General features: G+C 42.8%; 1 protein-coding gene across 1 annotated transcript in view; it reads left to right on the top strand.

Moving 5' to 3' along the window:
* LOC112116424 (E3 ubiquitin-protein ligase UHRF2) overlaps window positions 1-22,812 on the top strand; it is a 191,476-nt gene that overhangs the window by 99,131 nt on the left and 69,533 nt on the right. The window contains exon 5 of the mRNA XM_029914317.1: window positions 10,866-10,975. Coding sequence (XP_029770177.1) covers window positions 10,866-10,975 — 110 coding nt within the window. The remainder of the gene's footprint in view (window positions 1-10,865; window positions 10,976-22,812) is intronic.

The raw sequence follows: 22,812 nt of genomic DNA, 5'->3' as shown, positions 1-22,812 counted from the left end.
GACTACAGAATATAATGAAGATGATATATCAATTGTTTGCAGTGGTTCTGTTCTATCACCAGAGAAGAACACACACATTCTTTTAATTGGATGCTGTTTTATTAGTAATACTGATACTGCTCTTTGAATGATCTCACTCACACTTGCCACAGTATAAAAATTGCCCAGAATCACCCTCATAAACAAGAAGTGTGAGGGACTATTAAACCCATCAACTAGTACATTTGACTGCTTGTTCAAGAGCTGCACCAGGAGTAGTCTCTGGAGCACTTATTTTGGAAGCAGTCTTGCCCCATTTCACTGGGCCTGGTCAGACATGACTGACAGATGGGTGCCGGAGATAAGAACTGGAAGGTGACTTTCCTTACCCCTTCCCCATCGCTCTTCCTTCTCCCTCTTTCACAAGACCTTTTACAGACAGAAGTGGCTTTGTTGTGCTATCTATGAGCTATAGAAGAGATTTCTCAGGAATACAGGCTGGACAAGACCAAGATAGCTCTAGAGGAAGTCCTCTCCCGGGTGTCTCAATTAGGATTCCAGATGAACTACAAAAAATGGTCTGCCACATCATCTTGGCCAGTAGAACTTACTGGTGCCCTATTTGACTCAGTCAACATGAGCATATCTACTAGAGGATAGAGTCACGTTCCTTCAGTCACTCATACATGACATAAGGATGAAACTTTCCACAATGGTTTGCATATGCCTGGGATTAATAGGACACATGTTTGCATGTATGTATGTGTGACATTGATTGCCAGACTGTCTGTGGTGATTATAATGCTGGCTAATGACAGTGTATTCCTCCATCTAAACATCATGTGAACAGATTACTGTCTCTCCTGTCCCAAGTCCTGTGAGTACTTACCAGATGCCTGCAGCCCTTTAATGTGAGGAAGGGTCTTTTTCAAGCCCCTTCCTCGTAATGACACCTGTTATTGATGCTTCTGGAAAAGGCTGGGTTGACCACCTGAATCACCTCCAAATATAAGGTTTATGAGTCCCTGGATGATCTGAGGTTACACATTAACATATTAGAGCAGAAGGTCATCAGGTTAGCCTGCATAACATTCCTGCCTGTTTTGTGGAACTCTGTAGTGCAGATTCTGCTGGACAATATGCCAGGAATGCACTATATCAAATAATGGGGGATGCCATCAAGTTCTGGAAATATCACTGTTGACACAGGGTGAGACCACCGGCTCTTCATCCTCCAGGAATCAGGAAGGACCTTGCTGACTTCTTGAGCAGAAAAACAGTAACTAACCAGGAGTGCTTGCTGTGGAAATCCATATCAGATCAAGTATTCCAACGAGGGGGGACCCCATCCATAAACTTATTTGCCATGGTAGAGAATGCCAAATGCAAGACTGTCTGCTCCAGGGGAAGCAAGAGCCTACAATCTCTGCCAGATGCTTTTCTTCTTTGGTGATCTCGAGGCCTCCTATGCCTTTCCAACAGTCCCCCTCACTCGCAGGATAATATCCAAGATTAGACAGGGCAAAGCTACTCTTACCATGATAGCCTCGGATGGGCTGAGATAGCTTTAGCTGTCTGGCTGGGTACCTATCATAGGTCTATCACCTACACACCTTTCCTCTTGCTCAGACAGCAGTGACTCAGAACCAGAGTCAGATACTGCATCCAGACCTGCAGTCACTGCACCTGATGGCCTGGATGCTATATGGATGAGCATTGCTGACAGGGAGTGCTCCCAACAGCTGCAAGAGATTCTTATACAGAGCAGGAAGGCTTCTAGTAGAAATACCAATTCTTCAGAATGGAAAATGTTTTTCATATGGGCAGCCCAAACTAATGTGAGTCCAGTTAAAGCCCAGATTTCAAACATTCTGCCCTGTGTGTTGCTCCTGAAAGAGGCAACTGCAGGACTGGCATTTAGCTCTCTAAGTTCACCTGGCAGCAGGTGATCACATTCAGGTTTCTTACACGCTTCAGAATCAAGATTAATGAAGGGCCTTCTTCATGCCTGCTTCCCACTTAAAGACCTGACTCCAATGTGGGACTTTTATTTGGTTCTCCTGTGGTTTATGGAGTCTGCCTGTGAACAACTATTGCAGTGTTCATTATACCACCTTACTATCATGTCAGCATAGAGACTCAGCAAGCCTGTATGCCACTGTACATGTAATTTCACAGGGACAAAGTGGTGATGAGACTGCAATCCAAGTTCATCCCCAAGGCGTTCTTGGAATTCCATCTGCATCAGTCTATCATGTTACCAGTCGTCTTCCTGAAACCACAGTCTTCCCCAAGAGAAATACTTCACTCTGTGGCCATCTTCAGAGCTATAATTTATAACCTTGACAAGGATCTCTTTCTCTCTCTTTTTGGCCATGTCAAATGTTATCAAAAATCCAAGCAACTTCTTCCCAGAAGGAGGATGGGCTCTACCTAAACCAAAATGGAATCAGATTGCTGGCATATAAAGTTAAAAAGGGTGTAGAGGAGTTTTTAAGCTAAGGGCTGGGGCAAAGCTGACGGATGTGAAGGAGCACATGGGTCAGACAGAGACATCCCATAGGGGATGATCTATTAACAGGATTCTCTATATCCTGGTAAAGAGGAGAGGATAGAAGTTGGTAAAGTAGTGGAAGAAACTGAAGAGATACAGTCAAATAAAAGGGAGTCCTATTCAATTACCTCACATGAAGGTAGACAATTAAAAAGTGACAAATTTTATGAGTGAGTGTATACAAATGCTAGAAGTCTAAATATTAAGATGGGTGAACTTGAGTGCCTGGTATTAAATGAGGATATTGATATAATAGGCATCACAGAAACTTGGTGGAATGATGACAATCAGTGGAACATTGTAATATCTAGGTACAGAATATATATGAATGACAGAGCAGGTTGTGCTGGTGGGAGACGGACACTATCGGTGAAAGAGAGCATAGAGTCAAATATAGAAAGATCTTAAATGAATCACATGGTATCCTAGAATCTCTATAGAAATTCTGTGCTTGAATAATAAGAGTATAGCAATAAGATATATGCTGACCACCTGACCAGGATGGTGGTTGTGAAATGTTCAGGGAGATTAAAAATAGAAGACTCAATCATAATAATAATTAATAATGGGGGATTTCAACTGTCCCTATATTGACTAGCTATATGGCACTTCAGGACGGGATGTAGAACTAAAGTTTCTAGACACCACTAATGACTGCTGCTTGGAGCAGCTAGTCCTGGAACCCACAATGGGAGAGGCAATTCATGATTTAATCTTAAATGGCGCACAGGATCTGGTCCACCAGGTGAATAGAGCTGAACTGCTTGGCCATAGCAACCATAATAATATTTAAATTTAACATCCTTATGGGGGAGGGGGAGAATCCCAAAGAAGCCCACCACAGAAGCATTTAACTTCAGAAAGAGGAACTACACAAAAATAAGGAAGCTAGTTAAGTGGAAATTAAAACTGTCACCAGAGTGAAATGCCTGCAAGCTGCATGGAAACTTTTTAAAAACACCATAATGGCTTTTGTAAAGGGAAATCATGCCTCACTAGTCTCTTAGAATTCTTGGGGGGGGGGGTCAACAACCCTGTGGATAAAGGTGATCCAATTTATATAGTGTACTTGGACCATCAGAAAGCCTTTGAGAAGGTCTCTCACGGAAGGCTCTTAAGCAAAGTAAGCAGTTATGGAATAAGAGGGATGGTCCTCTCATGGATTAGTAACTAGTTAAAAGATAGGGTAGGAATAAATGGTCAGTTTTCAGAATGGAGAGAGGTAAATATAGGTGCCCCCCACGGATCTGTAGTGGAACTAGTGCTGTTCAACATATTAATTAATGATCTGGAAAAGGGATAAACAATGAAGTGGCAAAGTTTGGAGATTATACAAAATTACTCAAAATAGTTAAATCCAAAGCAGACACTGCAGATTTACAAAGGAATCTCACAGAACTGGGTGACTGGGCAACAAAATGGCAGATGAAATGTAGTGTTGATAAATGCAAAGTAATGCATGTTGGCAAACATATAATCCCAACTATACAAACAAAATTCAGGGCTGTTACTACTCAAGAAAGAGATCTTGGAGTCATTCGCAGAAAACATGAGCTCAATGTGCAACAGTAGTCAAAAAAGCTGACAAAGTTAGGAACCATTAGGAAAGGGATAGATAACGAGTAAGGATAAGATTAGGTCATGGATTCGGTGACTTCCAGGGACCTCTGTGACATTTTCCGCTTCACTCTCAGCCAGCGAAGGCCCCGAAGCTCCTAGCTGCCAGGGCTGCAGTGGGGACCCCTGGTGCTCTCCGCTGCGGCAGCAGGTGCTGGATATCCCCACCTTATTCCCCCAGTGGGGCTTGGGCTCTCATCCCTCCTTCCCCACTTGTACTTTAGTCATCTCCCTGTCAGCCTTCCTTTCTCCCTCCCCCTCCCCAATTATTTTTACTAAAAGTCACAGACAGGTCACGGGTTTCCATGAATTTTTGTTTATTGCCCACAATTTGTCCATGACTTTTACTAAAAATAACTGACAAAGTCTTAACCATAATAATGAGACAGAAAATATCATAATGCCATTATATCAATCCATGGCATGCCCACATTGTGAATAGTGCGTGTAGTTCTAGTGCCGCCATCTCAAAAACGATATATTAAAAATGTAAAAGGTACAGAGAAGGGCAACAAAATTGATTTAATAGTATGGAATATCTTCCATATAAGGAGAGATTGAAAATAGTGGGACTATTCAGCTTAGAAAAGAGACGACTAAGGATAGAGGTGTGTAAAATCACGAACAGTATGGAGAAAAGAAATCAGGAATTGTTATTTACCCCTTCACATAACACAAGAACCAGGAGTCACCCAATGAAATTAATAGGCAGCAGGTTTAAAACAAATATAAGGAAGTATTTTTTTCACACCACACACTGCCAACCTGTGGAATAACCTGGGGATGTCGTGAAGATCAAAACTATAACTGAGCTCAAAAAGAATTAGGTAAATTCATGGAGGATTGGTCCATCAATGTCTATTAGCCAACCCCATGCTCTTGGTGTCCCCATCTGACTGCCAGATGCTGGGACTGGATGACGGGACAGATCATTTGATGATTGCCCTTTTTTGTTAATTCCCTTTGAAGGATCTGACATTGGCCACTGTCAGAAGATAGAAGACTGGGCTAGATGGATCATTGGTTTGACGCAGTATGGCCATTCTTATGTTCTAATAGAAGGATAATGTTTACTGGATTATGTGGACCTCTTCTCATAAGAACAGCAATACTGGGTCAGACCAAAGGTCCATCAAGCCCAGTATCCTGTCCTCTGACAGAGGCCAATGGCAAGTGCCCCAAAGGGAATGAACAGACAGGTTATCATCAAGTGATCCATGCCCTGTCACCCAATCCCAGCTTCTGGCAAACAGAGGCTAGGGACACCATTCCTGCCCATTCTGGCTAATAGCCATTGATGGACCTATCTTCCATGAATCTATCTAGCTCCTTTTTGAACCCTGTTATAGTATTGGCCTTTACAACACCCTCTGGCAAGGAGTTTTAGAGTTGATAGTGCGTTGCGTGAAAAAATACTTTCTTGTGTTTATTTTAAACCTTCTACCTTTTAATTTCATTTGGTGGCCCCTTGTCCTTGTATTATGAGAAGGAGTAAATAACACTTCCTTATTTACTTTCTCTATACCACTCATGATTTTATAGACCTCTATCATATCCCCCCTTAGTCGCCTCTTTTCCAAGCTGAAAAGTCCCAGTCTCATTAATCTCTCCTCATACGGAAGCCGTTCTATACCCCTCATCATTTTTGTTGCCCTTTTCTGAACCTTTTCCAATTCCAGTATATCTTTTTTGAGATGGGGCGACCACATGTGCACGCAGCATTCAAGATGTGGGTGTACCATGGATTTATATAGAGGTAATATGATATTTTCTGTCTTATTATCTATCCCTTTCTGGATGATTCCCAACATTCTGTTCGCTTTTTTGACTGCCTCTGCACATTGAGTGGATGATTTCAGAGAACTATCCACAATGACTCCAAGATCTTTCTTGAGTGGTAACAGCCAATTTAGACCCCATCATTGCATATGTATAGTTAGGATTATGTTTTGCAATGTGAATTACTTTGCATTTATCAACATTAAATTTCATCTGCCATTTTGTTGCCCAGTCACCCAGTTTTGTGAGATCCTTTTTTAGCTCTTCGCAGTCTGCCTGGAACTTAACTATCTTGAGTAGTTTTGTACCATCTGCAAATTTTGCCACCTCACTGTTTACCCCTTTTTCCAGATTGTTTTATGAATATGTTAAATAGGACTGGGCCCAGTACAGATCCCTGGGGGACACCACTATTTACCTCTCTCCATTCTGAAAACTGACCATTTATTCCTGCTCTTTGTTTCCTATCTTTTAACCAGTTACCAATCCATGAGAGAACCTTCCCTCTCTTCTCCTTTCTCCCATCACCTAGTAACCCAGCTGTCCTATTAATAATAGTTTTCATACAGATACATTCACTGTTTTAGACCTTATTTGTGGTTTAGATATGCTCATTCCACCACAATGAGCTTAGGTTCTGGGGGACCTGCCTCTAATCTGAGAAATCTGGGCTTTGTTTTTGTTCCTGAAAATACTGGAGGTAGGTCAAATGCTTCCATGAAACCTCTGGGGCTTGGGTCAAGTCACTTTCGGCCAGACGTTCTGCCTCTGGTAGTGCAATTAGAGAACCAATTCAGTACTATGAACTCATCCATTGTAGTCCTAGCTTTAAGTTCTACCTGAAGGATCGCCTCTTTCCCTGTGCTATATTACCACAACTATAGCCAGCCGGAGCACCTGAGCTGGATCCCGCTCATTATAAAAGAGGTTCTCTGTCAAGGCTGTGAAACTTGCTCTCTTTGTCTGAAATAGCCTGAATTTAGTGACCTTAATTGGCATGCTGCAAAAGTGAGAGAGAGAGAGAGAGAGAGAGTGTGTGTGTGTGTGTGTGTGTGGCAGAGGGCATGCTTCCTGTAAGAGTGATGTCGGGGAAAAAGAGTTGCTGTATGTGTCTGTCTGAGTTCCTGTTGAAATGATTACATAGATGCTGCTAGGATTTCATTGTAACTCCTCACTTAAAGTTGTCCCGGTTAACGTTGTTTCGTTGCTGATCAATTAGGGAACATGCTCGTTTAAAGTTGTGCAATGCTCCCTTATAACGTTGTTTGGCAGCCGCCTGCTTTGTCCACTGCTTGCAGAAAGAGCAGCCCGTTGGAGCTATCTGGTGGGGTCTTGGAACCAGGGTGGACCGGCAGCTCCCCTAAGTTCCCTGTGCGGCAGCCGCCCAGCAGGCTATCAATTGCCGGGCAGTTCAGCTGTCCATCCCCGCACTGCCATGTGCTGCTCCTGCCCTCTGCCTTGGAGCTGCTTCCAGGAGCCTCCTGTTTGCTGTGCGGGGTGGGGGAAAGAGGGGTACTAATGTCAGGATGTCCCCCTGCTCCTGCACCCCGCTTACCCCATCTCCATAGAGCGGGGGGGACACGACAGGGCTCAGGATGGAGGGAGCTTGCTTGCAGCAGCTGGTGTCTCTACTTGCTGATCTACTTAAAAAGGCAATGTACTTAGAGTGGGGTCAGCGTACTTAAAGGGGCGATGCACATCTCTCTCTCTCTCTCTCTCTCTCTCACCCAGGGTGTGTGTCTCTGTCTCTGTCTGCCATGTTGTCTTCCCTCCCTCCATTTGTGCTGCCTTGTAGAGTGGGAGGCTACATTAACAACGTGTTAATCCTTGAGGGCTCAGCTGAGTACTAGTTCATCATTTAGCAGTAAGGCATTCCCTTGGAAATATCCCACCCTCTTCCACTCTCTGACTTCACCACCTCAACCAAGCTTCACAATCATCATTGCTGTGTACAGTATTAAATTGTTTGTTTAAAACTTATAGTGTGTGTGTGTGTGTGTGTGTGTGTGTGTGTAAAATATATAATGTCTTTTGTCTGAAAAAAATTTCCCTGGAACCTAACACTTCCCCCCCCCCCCTCCATTTACGTTAATTCTTATGGGGAAATTGGATTTGCTTAACATTGTTTCGCTTAAAGTCACATTTTTCAGGAATATAACTACAACGTTAAGCAAGGAGTTACTGTATTGTATCTGTAATGACTTACTAGGGCACCTAGATCCTTGGAAAAGCTTCTCTTATTTTAAATCTAAATGGATAAAAATGTTTTTTAAAAAATGGGCAGCAATGAGAGAAATCTTTCTCCCTCTAAGGGAATCCGCTTCCAGGTCATTATTTCTTTTCCAAATGAAGCTACCCATTGAGTTGCTTCTCTCTGATTGTTGTACTGCATTATGGTGATGAGTAAATTGACTAATCTGCATGTTAAAAGGTGCTCCATGTGCACGGAGACTTCTGAGGAGCCACAAAATTGGAGCTCTGCTACAATTACTTCTAGTGCAGACCTTTGCCGTGGCACTTTCAGCCTGGTTCAGCAGAACCATACAAAACTCCCCTTTTAATCCTAGACTGGAAGCCTCTCCTTGTTTCCTCATAGCAGTTACTTTCAGGCAGGAGAGTTATTGAACTGGGAGTTTTTTCAATTAAAAAACCCATTTTCAATTCTTCCTTGAAAAGATGGTACTTAATCCATTTCCTGATCTTATACAAAACCAAAAAAGAACAGAATTCAAATTAAATCCATCTGTTTCATTCCTCTTTTTTTGCCCTACATTCAAGTATCAGTAAGAAAAGAATGTCACACTTTTGGTATGAAATGGGCTTTAAAATCTGTCTGACAGTGGTGAAAGTCCGCTACCGTTGTTTGTTTTTCATAGGAGGTCTCAAACAGTGCTTCAGGGCCTCAATACTCAGTTTCTATTTGGCTCAGAGTGAATGTATACCAGACAAGCAAAACAGCAACTGAGATGCCTGTTGGAAGCATCAAAGTTACTCTGCAAAAGGTTCTTCAGAATTTTGGACAGAGAACCATAAAACTTTATACTTTGACACTTGCAGTGTGGCTGCTTGAAGTTTGCAATTCCTTTCCTAAACACTATAATAATTTTTTTCCCCTTTGTTGAGCTTTTGGTATTCTTGGCTTCATTGAAGCTAAACCAGGCGAGCAAATATAATTAAAATTACTAAAATTATATGAATACATACATTGTCCATTGCTATGAATCCCTCTAGAAAAATGTCAACTTGTATTTGTTTCTTTTGCTCCCACAGGAAGTAGAAACTATAAGAGATCATTCCTATAGGTAATGTCTAGTCAGTATAATGTAGTTTCCTTTCATGGAAAGGACCTTCCCATGTCTGAATAAACTCTCCCTACACACATCACCATGTTCTTGATTAAAATGCGTTGTTCTTTTAATTCTAATAATCCTGTCTACAGTATTGTTAAATTTTTCTACCAAGTTGTTTATTTAGTTTCAGTTTTGGATGTCCTCTTCTGGGATCAGAATATGGTGCTGCAGCAGTCCAGCAGAGGGAGTTTAAACTCTGATGGGGGTAGGGAGCACAGGTTTCCTCCACACTGATGGAATGAGCGGGTCTAATATATAAAGTCATGTCCAGATCAGTGGATGCCCTCAATAATGAGAAATAAAAATTACAATTAGGAAACTAACTTGCCATCTTGGGTATAACAGCTTGATTCTGTAACCACTTAATAGGTGTAGCCCACTAAAGTCAATGGGACTATGCTCAGTAGTAAGTACTTGCAGGATTTGCCTCTAAATTGGTAATGCTGTGAACAAGTCCTAATTTAGTTTTATATTGTAAAATTTAAAGTGGCAAGAGATCCACAAACAGCAGCTGAAAAGACATCTTGGCAAGGTGAGGGACTAAAGTTTTCTGTCAGTCACCCTTGGCAGTTAAAATCAGTTGGGAGAGTGGGAAAATTAAGTGGAGTAGGAGGTATGAGATTAAAATCTTTATCTTTACTCCTCATTAATGCCCTCCATCACCTCATTTAACATGAGTGTTTTGTTCTTTGAAGTACTAGCTGTGCACCATTGGGAGTTTGTGCACTGTGACACTGTCAAAAAAGTCCCACTGAGGTCAAGGGTGTAAGAATATGTAAAGTACATATTGTATGTGTTCTTGCTGGATTTGGGGCCTTAGTTTTCTGAAACATTTAGAAATCCAAGGAAGTCAGCGTTAAAGTGAAACTTAAAAGAAACTTGACTATTTAGACACTGAAAACGTATGAAAGGATTTTTGTACAAAGAGAATTTAAACTATTTACCATATTATTTTTCTTCCCTTTTAAGTTCAGTAGTGCATATTATTACACTAGTTATAAGTCACTATTCATTGTCACTGCTAACAGTATAATTTTATTATATCATTGCCAATAAGGATTCTTTTAGGTTTGCTATAATGTATAATGCCCCTTGAGTGTTTTGGATTTTGCCTGGTCTGCCATTGCAAGCTTTTGCTTTTGCCTGGTCTGCTGTTGCTAACTTTGGATAACAAAACTGTTTGAGAAACAACTAAAAAAAAAAAAAAAATACATTCAACGAATGAAATATCAGTTGCTGCCTTTGATATTTGCACTAGCTGATCTGCAATATGATAATACTCCTTAGCTTATTTAATTTACCTTGTGCTGATGTAAATTATTAATTGTTTTGACTTTGTTAAAAGTTATATAGTTATGTTGAATTATTATTGTCAGTTTAGACCAAATTATTCAGTGCTGCATGTAATGGTTGTGACAGCTTAAAATGAGCAATAAGTAAATACAACCACAGTCCAACATTCTATGGATTTTTAAAATCAGAACTGGCACTGATTATTAGCTATAGCTCTTCCTCAAGGTTTATTAATTATAGCAACAGGAATCAAAGAAACAAAATTAAATATACTTTTTTTTTTCCCTCCCCAGAGGCCCAGAAGACGTAATAAATGATTGCAAAATCATTTTTATAGAAGAAATGTACAAGATTGAAAAGCCAGGAGCTTATCCACTGACATTTGGGGATGGAGATTTCAAAAGTATGCTTCTTTCATTATATGTTTAATAATGGTATTTAAACATGTGAATACGTAACTTTAAAAATCATAATTGATGAGAATGACACAACAATGCAGATTCAATAATTTTAATGAATGTGTGTTTTATATGTTCTCATAATAATATAGTCATTATTAGACAGCCCTTTGACTCTGTTGCCACTTTTTTGATGAGCCATGCGTTACATGGAAATACTTAGAAATGGATTTTTGATGTAATATAGCACATGTTAAATAATACATCAGTCCAAAAAGTTACAAGCAGGGAAATGGGGGAGAACAGCTGATAGCCCTTAGATGATTCCTAGTGGGCCAGTATCCAAATCACAAAAACTACCATCACAATTGGCACCTTTGTTTATATTCTCAGCAGAGGCCAAGGATTGAATGGGCCTATTGCATGAGCTACAGTTCAGCCCTGACGTCCTCTAAGGGTGAAAGAACATTAGCAGGTAGTATGAGGAAACTTACACTGGCACTGCTGTTGTACCTATTCTGTGAATAAACTGAGTACTTCAGTCTCCAGGGCCATCACTTGGCCACCTTTGATCTTCCTGGCACTAAATTCTCTTTACCAAAAAAAGACACTGGCTTCTTATCTCAAAACTTAATACAAAGTTTCACCCAAAATCAAAATTTCTACCCAAATGAAAAAGGTATTAGTAAAACGGTGTTTCTAATGGAAATGTGAATGAGAGGCAGAAGGACATCATCATTAGTGGATGCTGCTGATTTATGTTTGTCATAGTTGTGACAAAAAGCGGCCACATTTTGGGGTCCTTTGCACAGCTGTTCTTTAATGCAAGAGACTTAATGTGCCCACTGTTTTTGTCCCTTTCACAGTATGCTACACTGTTAGATATCACTGTTTTAAAAAAGCAAATTTCCTTTCCTGCTCTTAACTTTTATAAATGAAAGGATTTAAAATAATTTACGTTTTACTTCTTATGCTATGGGTTTTTTCATTTTTCTCAAGATTGGCAAATGAAAATACAGTCACGTTCACTTTTGTTCATAGTTAATTTCTAGTCAATTTCATTTTAAGGTTATTTTTATGCAACAGAAAATATTTTTTTAAAAGTATCTTCATTGTGAACTGACAATTTGAGGAACAATTATTTGGTTGCCCCCAAAACTGCACATGTAAAATTAAGTCACATCTGCTTTGCATTTATTCACCTAATTATTTGTTTTGAGAGTATAGTTGCAGGTTTTGTAGAACAGTTTTGAGGCCATGGGAAATGTGACACACATTTAACACATTGACATTATACCTACTGCTGTGCAGTGAAATGAATTAAAAATAGTGTACCTGCTAAATTAATTCTTAATTTATCATAATCTTTAGCATATATAATCATCAGCTGTGCTTATTATCCTTTTGCACAATGCAAATTGTTAATCTGGGTGCCAACTTTATATTCTTCTCGCACAGCCACTTACGTGCTTTTTTTCATGCTGCTCCCCATGCGTTCGTTCCTCTCAAGTCCATCTCAGAACAAAGTTCTTCAAGCTCTTTTATAAAGTTATAGCTCTAAACATATGAAAATGATTAGTAACATAAAAATTTTAACCACCAAGACTCCAATGCTAGCTTCCCATGTGGCCCATATAACACTCTTGTCCTCCCACTTATGCAATCACTTTCCCAAGTTCAAACAACCACTCTTGTTCCTCTGTTCTTTATATTGTAAGCTTTTCTGGACGGGGAATCTGTCTCTTTGTTCTGTGAATCACCATGCACATCTATTGAGTGATATAAATAAGTAATAATAAAGCATACTTCCTCCTTACTTAATCCTCTAGCTTCCACCTACACTTGAACATTACCAGTTAAATGTATATAGCTAACTGCTGTTTGATGCTTGCACCCATATGTATGCTCAGAAGAGCCATGACCTTAGGTAGCCTAATAGGCAGCAGATTCAGGCTGCCCCAAAATCCAGAAAGGGGCTGTCCCACATGTTCCATGAAATGAATCAAATTTGATATTCTGGAGACGGCGTCAAGGAATGTACTCCTTACGTGTTACTATATATACATCCAGACCAGCCACAGTCCCTATCCTTTCCAAAAGTGATAATGTAAAGAGCAGAGATATTCTTCACAAGCTGCACAGTTAACTCTACTTTTGATGGAAAACCAAAGAATGCCAGAAGTTTTCCATTCAATAGATGCTTTTTAAATTTGCCCTGACACATTTATTAAATATCAGAATAAAAATTGTGTGCTGACAAAAGTCTTGTGCATGAAAGTCCTATAATAGAAATCTGAAACTTGCCTACCAAAAAAGAGGAATAAGACTATTAATAATAATAATAATAGGAGGATTCACACTGTCTGTAACATTTCCACAAAATCCTAAAAAACAGAGGTTGTCAGACGGCCCTCCTGCAGCCAGGAGAGTCTACCACTTTGAGACTAGATGAAATTATGGACTGGTTAAAACAAATCTCAAGAGAATGGACATCTTGAGAAAAATATCACAAGATATAACTGAGATCAAACATATTACTAGTACACATCAAGCTAATTTGCAAAGCTTGGAATCAAGACTACGGGGAAGCTGAGAATAGACTCTCCTTGCTAAAAGACACAGTGAGTACCATGAATATAATCTCAAAGCAACAGGAAATGGCTATTAAAGCACTGTAGGAAAAGGTTAATGATTTCAAAGGAAGATCAAGGAGAAACAATCTGAGAATTGGTGGGTCTTCCAGAGGAGATGGAAAAAGGGAGGCCTCTGGAATTTTTATCCACTATGCTGCTAGAGCTTTTGTGTCTTCCCCCTGATCAGAATGTAGATATTGAGAGAGCCCACACCTCTCTTGCACCAAAACCCCTCCAAATGCAAAGCCCCAGGCCTTAACTGTAAGATGTTTAAAATAATATATTAAGAAACTCATTCTTTAAAAAGCCCTAACATGAAAAGGAAAAGCTGATGATTTTTCCATATTACACCAAAGATGTGGTGGGAAAGATGACTAAATTCAATAGATCAAGGACCTTAGACAAAAGGTTGGGTTAGACTACTTTATTTCCTTCCCTGATAGTTTGAAAGTTAAAAACGAGGGTAAGATGCTTAGTTTTTTGATAGGAGAGGAAGTTGAAAAGTGTCTGATCCTCACTACTGCAGAAAACCCCCACAGAAGATACAGCTGGGATACATTAAAACAAATATACTTTATTCAGTCACTATGGAATTCAGTCCAGTGTTGGAATTTAGCTCTTAACTTTGGCAACACTGTAACAATGTTGGCACATTTGCTTTACTTGCGTTTACCCTACACCACTGCCCACCACTTATGTACACTCATAATTGTAGTGTTCCGGAACCAAATCCATCTTTGGGATCCTGATACCAAGCAAATCACTTAACTGGACCTGGAGACTTTTTACACTCTTGAATTGGCAAAGTTCAATAGAGAAGTTTGACTTCGTTTTCTGTCTAAGGCACTATCCATCCTGGTACCTTCTCTAGCACCCCCACCCCTCTTTTTCATCTTCCCCATCCCCTCCATCAATTATTTTACTTTGTTTTATCCCCATTTAGTTTCCCAGATTTTGAGTTTATAGTAAACCTGGAAATACTCAATCCATTTGCCCTAAATGTACACTTATACCATATGTAAACAATGTAATGAAGATTTCAATTTAATGATATATCCTTTCAGTTCCCCAGCTGTAAAGGAATCCTATCCAAGAATAATTACTATTGCTGGTTATGATTCACCAAATTATTGAGAATGTTATGAGGGTCAGTTTTCTTTAAATAATATTCATTCAGGTTCTCTTCTTTAGTGTTTTTTTTTTCTTAATGAAATGAGTTGAAATGTTTTGTTGATTGACATTACTGATCTAACCATTGGGCAATGGCGTTCACACTATAATCCAGCATGGTCAAGGCTCTAGAGGGCAAAGATTAGGCAGAACTGTTCTGGTAATGAACCTGTACCTGTAAGTAATCTAGTTATATTAGAATAAGATTATTTAAACAACTTGTATAACTTTCCCATATATCCATCAGAATCTTGTTCTTAAATTTAGACACTAGCAGTCCCCCCCCTTGTGGTTTTTTGTTTGTTTGTTTGGTGAATGGTGCAGAAATCATGCCTCCATTGATATGAAACCGTTTTCCTTATAAAGTTACAGGGAATCCAGTTATACCCCAAATGGATATTTTGGGGGTGGGGGTAGTAAGTGATGAGACTACCCCCTTGTAACTACCTCCTGGACTTAAGTCCTACTTCAGTTTGGATGTTTGTCATATATTTTGTAAGGTATCCTTGGTCATTTCTGATGACTTCATTCCCGCTCTCTGTTTTTCTATCTTTTCCCAACATTATGCCTATCTTTTTCCTTGCCTGGTTCGCTTTATCTTCTACCCTTATTCCTCCCCTTCATGTCCCCGGGGTGTCAGGGGGACCCAGATATACTTTTCCTAGATGTGGAACTAACAGTGACCTAACTACTGATACTGTTCAGCTGCCTGATAAAGAGATGTTTGACTTGCGTCCTCCTTATGGCTAATAGTATAAATTGTGTTTTCTTGAACATCAAAGGGGTGAATACCCAAGAAAGAATCTAAACCCACTGACAGCGGATATTATCTTCTTATAGGAAAGCTACCATGATCATTTAAAGGTAGAGAAACTTAGGAGAGGTTGCATGGAGGAAGGAGTGTTTTAATAATTTTCCTCAGCCAAAGGTGTAGCAGTGTTGTTTCACAAAAAATTCAATTTACAAATTCTAGATGTAAATAAAGATGAATAGGGTAGATCACTGCTAGTGAAGGCTAAGATCTCTGACTACCCTAATTAACGTATATTGACCTAATAAAAATGATCCATGTTTTGATAAACAATTTTTTCCCATATTAATCAATATCCTACTGGAATTAGGCCAGAGTTTTGTTGACAAAAGTTATGCAAACGATCAAAACACCATAATTACCATATATACTCGATCGTAAGCCAGGTCGTTTATAAGCCGACCTCTCTCCCCCCCCCCCCCCCCACGGGGAAAAAAAAAAAAGGAAAATTGTTATGACTCATTCATAAGCCGACCCTATAAATCAGGAGTCAGCAAACTTTGGCTCCTGGGCCATCAGGATAAGCTGCTGGCGGGCTGAGATGGTTTGTTTACCTCGAGCGTCCGCAGGCACGGAGGTAAACCCAAGTAAACAAAGTGTCCCGGCCCGCCAGCTGCTTACCCTGACAGGCCGGGACAGCAACTGATGGGGAAATTTTTTGGGGGGGAGAAGCTGGGGGTCAGGGGAGTAACCCCTGTGACTACACCCTACATGACCCCACCCCTAGCCCGGGACCCCCACACTCTCCCCATCCCATCCCTTCCCACCTTAGCTGGGGCAGGTCAGGGGAGGAGGTCTCTGGCCTGGCCGGAACCTGCTCCGGCGGGCTGGGCCAGGCGGCGTAGCCGTAGCCTGCCAGCCCCGGAGCTGGAGCTGCAGCTGCTTCGGAGGCTGGGGGGAGAGCAGCGTGGCCAGAAGTGGAGAGACTCTGGCCCCACCTCTTCCCTTCGGCTCTGCTGCCTCTGTTGGGGAGAGGGGCTGTGTCCCACCTCTCCCTCTCTATACCCGTTCATAAGCCGACCCCCTTCTCTTATGCTTCCCTTTTTTACTAAAAAAAATTCAGCTTATGAACAAGTATATATGGTACATCACTAGTGCATGTTCACACTACGCTCCCTCTGTTGGTAGAGCACATCCACACTTGGAACTTTATCATCGACGGTCAGAGCAGTACACTGTGGTAGCTATCCCATTGTGCTACTCGCCATCTTCTGCAGCTAGGACTTGTGGGAAGGCGGAGTGGATTGCAGTGCATCAGGGGTGCGGGCTCAATGTTCCTTGATGAAGTTTATTTCCATCCCAGCATTCCATGTGCTTTTGACTGCGTTTTGTGGCATTTTTCAACTGCCCCTGTTTACTGTGTGCCCCCATCTCTGTCTTAAAGGATGGATTCCCACACTGTTCTCTATTGTTGTGATAACTATTATGGACACATTGCAGATGCTCAGGCAGTATATCATGAGCTCCCAATCTGAACCGGAATCAGATTTGCCTTACCTGCTGTGTGCCGTGGAAAGAAACAGCACCGGATTACTTTTGGCATTCACAGAGCAGCTGCATACAGTGGACCATAGCTTTTGGGCTCAGGAAGCAAGCATTGAGTGGTGGGATTGCATCATTATGGAGGTCTGGGATGACAAGCAGTGGCTGCAGAACTTTCGGATGCAGAAAGCCACCTTCCTGGAACTGTGTGGAGTTCGCCCCAGCACTACAGCGCAAGGACACCAAAATGAGTTGCCCTCTTGGTGGAGAAGCGCATGGCGATCGCTGTGTGGAAGCTGGTGACTCCAAACTGCTACCAGTTAGTCGCAAATCAGTTTGTAGACAGGAAGTACACTGTTGGGGCAGAGTTAACACAAGTGTGCATGGCCATTAATTGTATCCTGCTGCAAAGGACAGTAACTCTTGGCAATGTGCATGAAATAGTGGATGGCTTTGCAGCAATGGGATTCCCTAACTGTGGAGGGCAATAGATGGCACGCATATTCCCATTTTGGCCCCAGATCATCTTGTGATGGAGTACATCAGTAGAAAGGGATACTTCTCTATGGTATTGCAGGTGCTTGAGTATCATCGTAGGCATTTCACTGACATCAGTGCAGGGTGGTTCGTGAAGGTACATGATGCACGCTTCTTCAGGAATACTGGCTTGTACAGAAAGCTGCAAGCAGGGACTTTCTTTCCAGACCAGAAGATTCCAATAGGGGATGTTGAAATGACCATAGTGATCCTGGGAGGCCCAGTGTACCCCTTACTCCGATGGCTCATGAAGCCTTACATGGGAAACCTGGACAGCAGCAAAGAGTGCTTCAGCAATAGGTTGAGCAGGTGCAGAATGACCATAGAATGTGCCTTTGGCAGATTAAAAGCATGCTGGTGCTGCCTTTATGGCAGATTAGACCTGACTGAGGAAAACGTTCCCATGGTCATAGCAGCCTGCTGCATGCTCCATAATATTTGTGAGGCTAAGGGTGAAAAGTTTCCCCTGGGGTGGAGCACTGAGGCAGATTGCCTGGCTGCTGATTTTTGAGCAGCCAGATACCATGGCTATTAGAGGGGCACAACGGGGGGCTATTAGAATCAGGGAGGCTTTGAGACACCATTTTGATAATGAGCACCAATAACGGTGCATTTCTATACCGCAATCTGCCATGCTTCATTAACTTCAGTTATCTTATTTTGCCTAAAAATTGTGGTGATTCCTGAGCAGGATTTGTACTCAGCAAATGATTAAACTGCACCTATGCTACCAGTGGCAATCACTATGTGTAGGACACAAATAAAGAGTGGCTCTCTTAAAGAGAGTTTGTTTTTATTAAACACCAGTTAGCACACACAAAAGGCGTGGTGAGAAGGAAGAAAACAGTGAAGAGCAGTGCAGGTATCATTTTGGAAGCTGTCTAAAGGCGTAGAGTGAACGGGGTACCAAGACATTCTGATAAGTTGCAAGGAAGATGTGGGAGGAGTTTGGGGAAGGAATGGAAAACAGTTCTGTATTAGCTGCGGGGGGAGGGGGGGGGCGGAAAGCACGTATCTATTCTGACTATTGGGTGATATAAAACTCACTTTATATAATCTTGAAAAGAGAACCATGATTTACTTAAAAATACTCCTCCATCACTTTTATCGTCCACTCTTGGTCTTTAGAATGTGCTCCTCACACTCCTTTCTGTCCTGCCTTTCATTTTCTTTCCACTCACTGGGTTCACTTTTTTTCGGCCTCTGAGGATTGGAGCACCTCTCAGAACATGTCCTCCTTGCTACAACTTGGTCGCTTCCTTATCTGGAGAAGGCACTCTGCTGCTGTGTTGGGGGTTCCCCTGAAGGCTACATCTGCAGAAGCACAAGAAACAATACACAGAAGCATAATTGTTAGTTCATGCACAGCATTCAATCATTACAGTAAAATATACCTCTTGTAACATACCAATTACTTTCTCATTGACCCTTGGCAAGCACACAACTCTGCAAACAGCCTAAACATGGTGAGTTCGGCCCAGGTGGGGTGTAGGTGATGTTTTCAGGGGATCAGTGAAGGCAAATAGGGTCAATATTGTAAATTCTGCCACCATTTTCCACAAGTAATGATCATCGAAGCCGATCTCTCACTGCTGAGGGTAAGCAAGGATGCAGGAGTGCATCTACTGCACGTTTGCAGGTTCAGACCCGATCCCTATGCTGCTAACCTGTGTGCCACTTTGGTCCCTGCACAAGTGATTGCCGAGTGGTGCTGGAAAGTTTCTTACAATGGGGAAAGGAACAAAGCAGCTCTGCCAAGGAACCTTCGGCAGAGGATCGGCAAGTACCTCCAGGAAAGATTCCTAGAGATCTCTGGAGGATTCCTGTGAAATCTCGGTGTGCGTTAACATACTGTTCTTCCGCGCTGCTTAGCTGCACTGTGGAATGGGGAGCACACTCAAACACAGCTAGTCTTGCACTTTTCTATCCCTTCACCCACTTGTACAGCTGTTCTTTGCTCTGTATATTGTAGCTCATATAACTGAGCAGCATCAACTCAAAAAGATCACTTAGGGGGGCTCTCATTGTCTGCAACATGTGCACCAGAAACAGACTACTGGGATTGACTAGATCCCTCCGGAGTGTATTTCTCTTAACCCTTCTATAGCGATCTTCCCCAACACTTTAATGAAGCTAGAAAGGCATTTAAAACTAAGCTTCCACCACTTGGTTTTCTTTACTGCTTTGGACTGTTTTCTTCTCATGAATGATATGTACCCATAGTCAAGAACCAGCATTCTGTGCTGAGTTACAATGCTTTCTCTGGGAATGACCTTACAGTTTTTGATGTTCTTCAGTTCAGTTTATCAGGAAGCAGTTCATCTGTGCCCCTATGCTACCACTCTTAAAGGTAATCATTCTTCCTTGGTGAAAAAATGTATTCACTATCAAATCATATATCTGAGCATACTTTCCTTGTTCCTGTGTCTATATCCACAACTGCCATTGTACCTTTTGAAGCTTTACCTTCTCTCCCATGTGACCATTAAAGTTGGCACTAGTGATTCTTTATCACTTTCTGTTTAATAGTGTCTGTTTTCCCACTTGTGATGCATATGAGCAACTTTTAGGGGGCCGTTTTCAAGAGCTTGCTTAACCAAAATAACCTATTTCTTATCCTATCCACATCCACTACATATTCCCACATTATTTTGTCTAAAACTGTACCAACTCTCTCATATTAGATATGCCACAGTATAGTAGCTTATAGCCTTCCCCAATATCTTTTGCCTTTGCTCCCTTCCATTTGGTTTCTTGAATTCAGGCAATCTGTACTTTCCTTTTCATTCATGTTTGAATCAGCCCTTCACTTTTCCTGGTTAATGTCTGTGTTCCAAGATGCCAGTCTTATTTTCTGGACTCCCATCTTTGAACGTATCTGTCCAGAATGATGCAGTAGCCCTTGCAGTAGCACGCAGATGAGGTCACTACTCTTTGCTTCCGGGGAGCACCCTAGTTCATATGAGGCATATAAAGGACACATTTAATGGGATTTCTTTGGCAAAGGTTTACGGGTGGCTGTTAGCCTTGACACCACTCTCTTCCTTTTTTTTAACCGGCTTGGGACTGGCTGTGGTGGAGTTACTCAGTTCCATGGTTGTGGTGTACAAAAACAGTCTGGTCAAGTATTACATTAGCAGTAATACAGGTTGATCTGAATGTTTTAATTCTAGTAGACAAAAATGATTAAACAAATTCTTCCATTTGGCTAAATTTTTAATTAAGAAAAAATCCCTGATATTCATTCATAAGACTAAAAATAGAGCTCATGCGTTACACTGAGGTTGATGTAAAAATGATCCTGCATTTAACCAAATGAAAATGAAACTAAGTTCCTCTTTGTTTGATCTTGTGAAAAAATCCACCCCCCCCCCCAAGAGTTCTATTAAAGTTGACTGTGGCTAAAGTTTGCCGTTTTGTTCATGTTCTTCTGCAGAAGCTTTTTTGGTTTAATCCTGCAAAGGCTTCTACATGAATATCTTTTCTCATGTGAGCAGTTCCATCAGATTGAATAGGGTTACTCACAGGAGTGGTTACTCACTAAAGTCTTCATGGAATTGGGGAATTAGTCCATTGCCCTGTAATAAGCTCCATGTGAGCAGACTCTCTTTGAAATCAGTGAGGCTTGTTATGGGTGTAGGAATCGAGGCCTTTTTTGATGGAGTAAAAGTAAAATATCTTCTTCTTCGAGTGCTTGCTCATATCCATTCCAGTTAGGTGTGTGCGCGCCGCGTGCACGATCGTCGGAAGATTTTTACCCTAGCAACACCCGGTGGGTCGGCTGTGGAGCCCCCTGGAGTGGCGCCGTTATGGCGCTGGATATATACCCCAGCCGACCCAGCGCCCCCTCAGTTCCTTCTTACCGCCCCTGACGGTCGTTGGAACTGTGGAGCGCGGCTTAGCTGATCTCCACACTCCCTAGCGTTTCATTGTTCTTGTTATATTTAGTTATATAGATAGTTGTTCAAGTTAGTTAGTAGTTAGTGTATAGTGTATATATAGATAGTTGTAAATTGTTATCGGGGGTTTAGGGGGTGTTTCTCCCCTTTTCCCCCCGGCGCACAGCCGGGCCCATGCCCAAGGCTCCTGGCTTTAAGCCGTGCGCGTCCTGCGGGAAGCACATGCCAACCAGCGACCCGCATAGTTCTTGCTTGAAGTGCCTGGGAGAGACTCATCCAGCAGATAAGTGCCCTATCTGCAAGGCCTTCAAGCCGAGGACAAGGAAGGAGCGGGACTTTAGGCTCCGACAGCTCCTCATGGAGGCGGCGCTGAGTCCGGATCCTCCCTCGGCGCGCCCTGTCCCGGCACCAAGCGCTTCGGTGCGCAGCGCCCCGGCGGGCCCGACCGGTGCGGCAGAAAAGACTGTCCGGCACCGACCGACGTCGGCACCGCGCCCGCCCAAAGAGCCTCGGCACCGATCAATTTCGCCGGGCCATAAGAAGACCACTAAGACACGGGACGCTGCTGCCGCGAAGATACAGGCTCCCCCGGTGCCGGGGGTAGAGCCGCGTCCGCAGCTGGACCGCCAAAGGCAGGCGGCCACACCGTCGACTCCGGCACCGAGGCCGTTGAGTCCGGTGCGGACTGTTTCACCACCAAGGCTGGTGGTGGAACCTTGTCTCCCTTCCACCCCGGAGACCTTCGCTTCCGCGAGAGACCTGATCGCCCTCACTGAGCCGGCGCCGTCGCAACTCCCGGCACCGGTAGCCCCACGTGTGCTACAATCTAGAGGGAAACCTGCCTTGGTGCGCCCACCGTCGCCAGTACAAACCTCTCGGCACCGCTCCAGATCCCGAAGCAGGTCCCGACGCCGCTCTGAGTCCCGGCGCCGACTGTCACCTCGGCACCGGTCGTACTCGCGGCCCAGGTCTTCCTCGCGGCGCCGCTCAACATCCCGGCACCGCCGTGACGACCGGCACCGATCGGGGTCGAGGCGCAGCTCCCGGCACCGGTATGAGCGCCACTCGGGCTCGAGAGGCCGCTCCCGGTACCACGTCTCCTCCAGATCGTCGTCACGTTCCAGATCGGGATCCCGGCACCGGAGGGACTATCGGCACCGGTCCAGGTCCCGGCACCGTTCGCCGGCACCGCACAGGGACAGGTCCCCTTACGATCGGCACCGATCGGCACCGTACCATCCGGTGCCGACGGCATCGGCTTCGGCACCGCCGTGGCCGTCGAGATCGGCGTCGCGGTCCTCTGAGACAGG

This window comes from Terrapene carolina, unplaced genomic scaffold (assembly GCF_002925995.2).
Source record: "Terrapene carolina triunguis isolate 2854851 unplaced genomic scaffold, T_m_triunguis-2.0 Scaffold35022, whole genome shotgun sequence".
NCBI lineage: Eukaryota > Metazoa > Chordata > Testudines > Emydidae > Terrapene > Terrapene triunguis.
The sequence above is the reverse complement of the archived record's forward strand: the minus strand, read 5'-3'. Positions and strand labels throughout refer to the sequence as shown.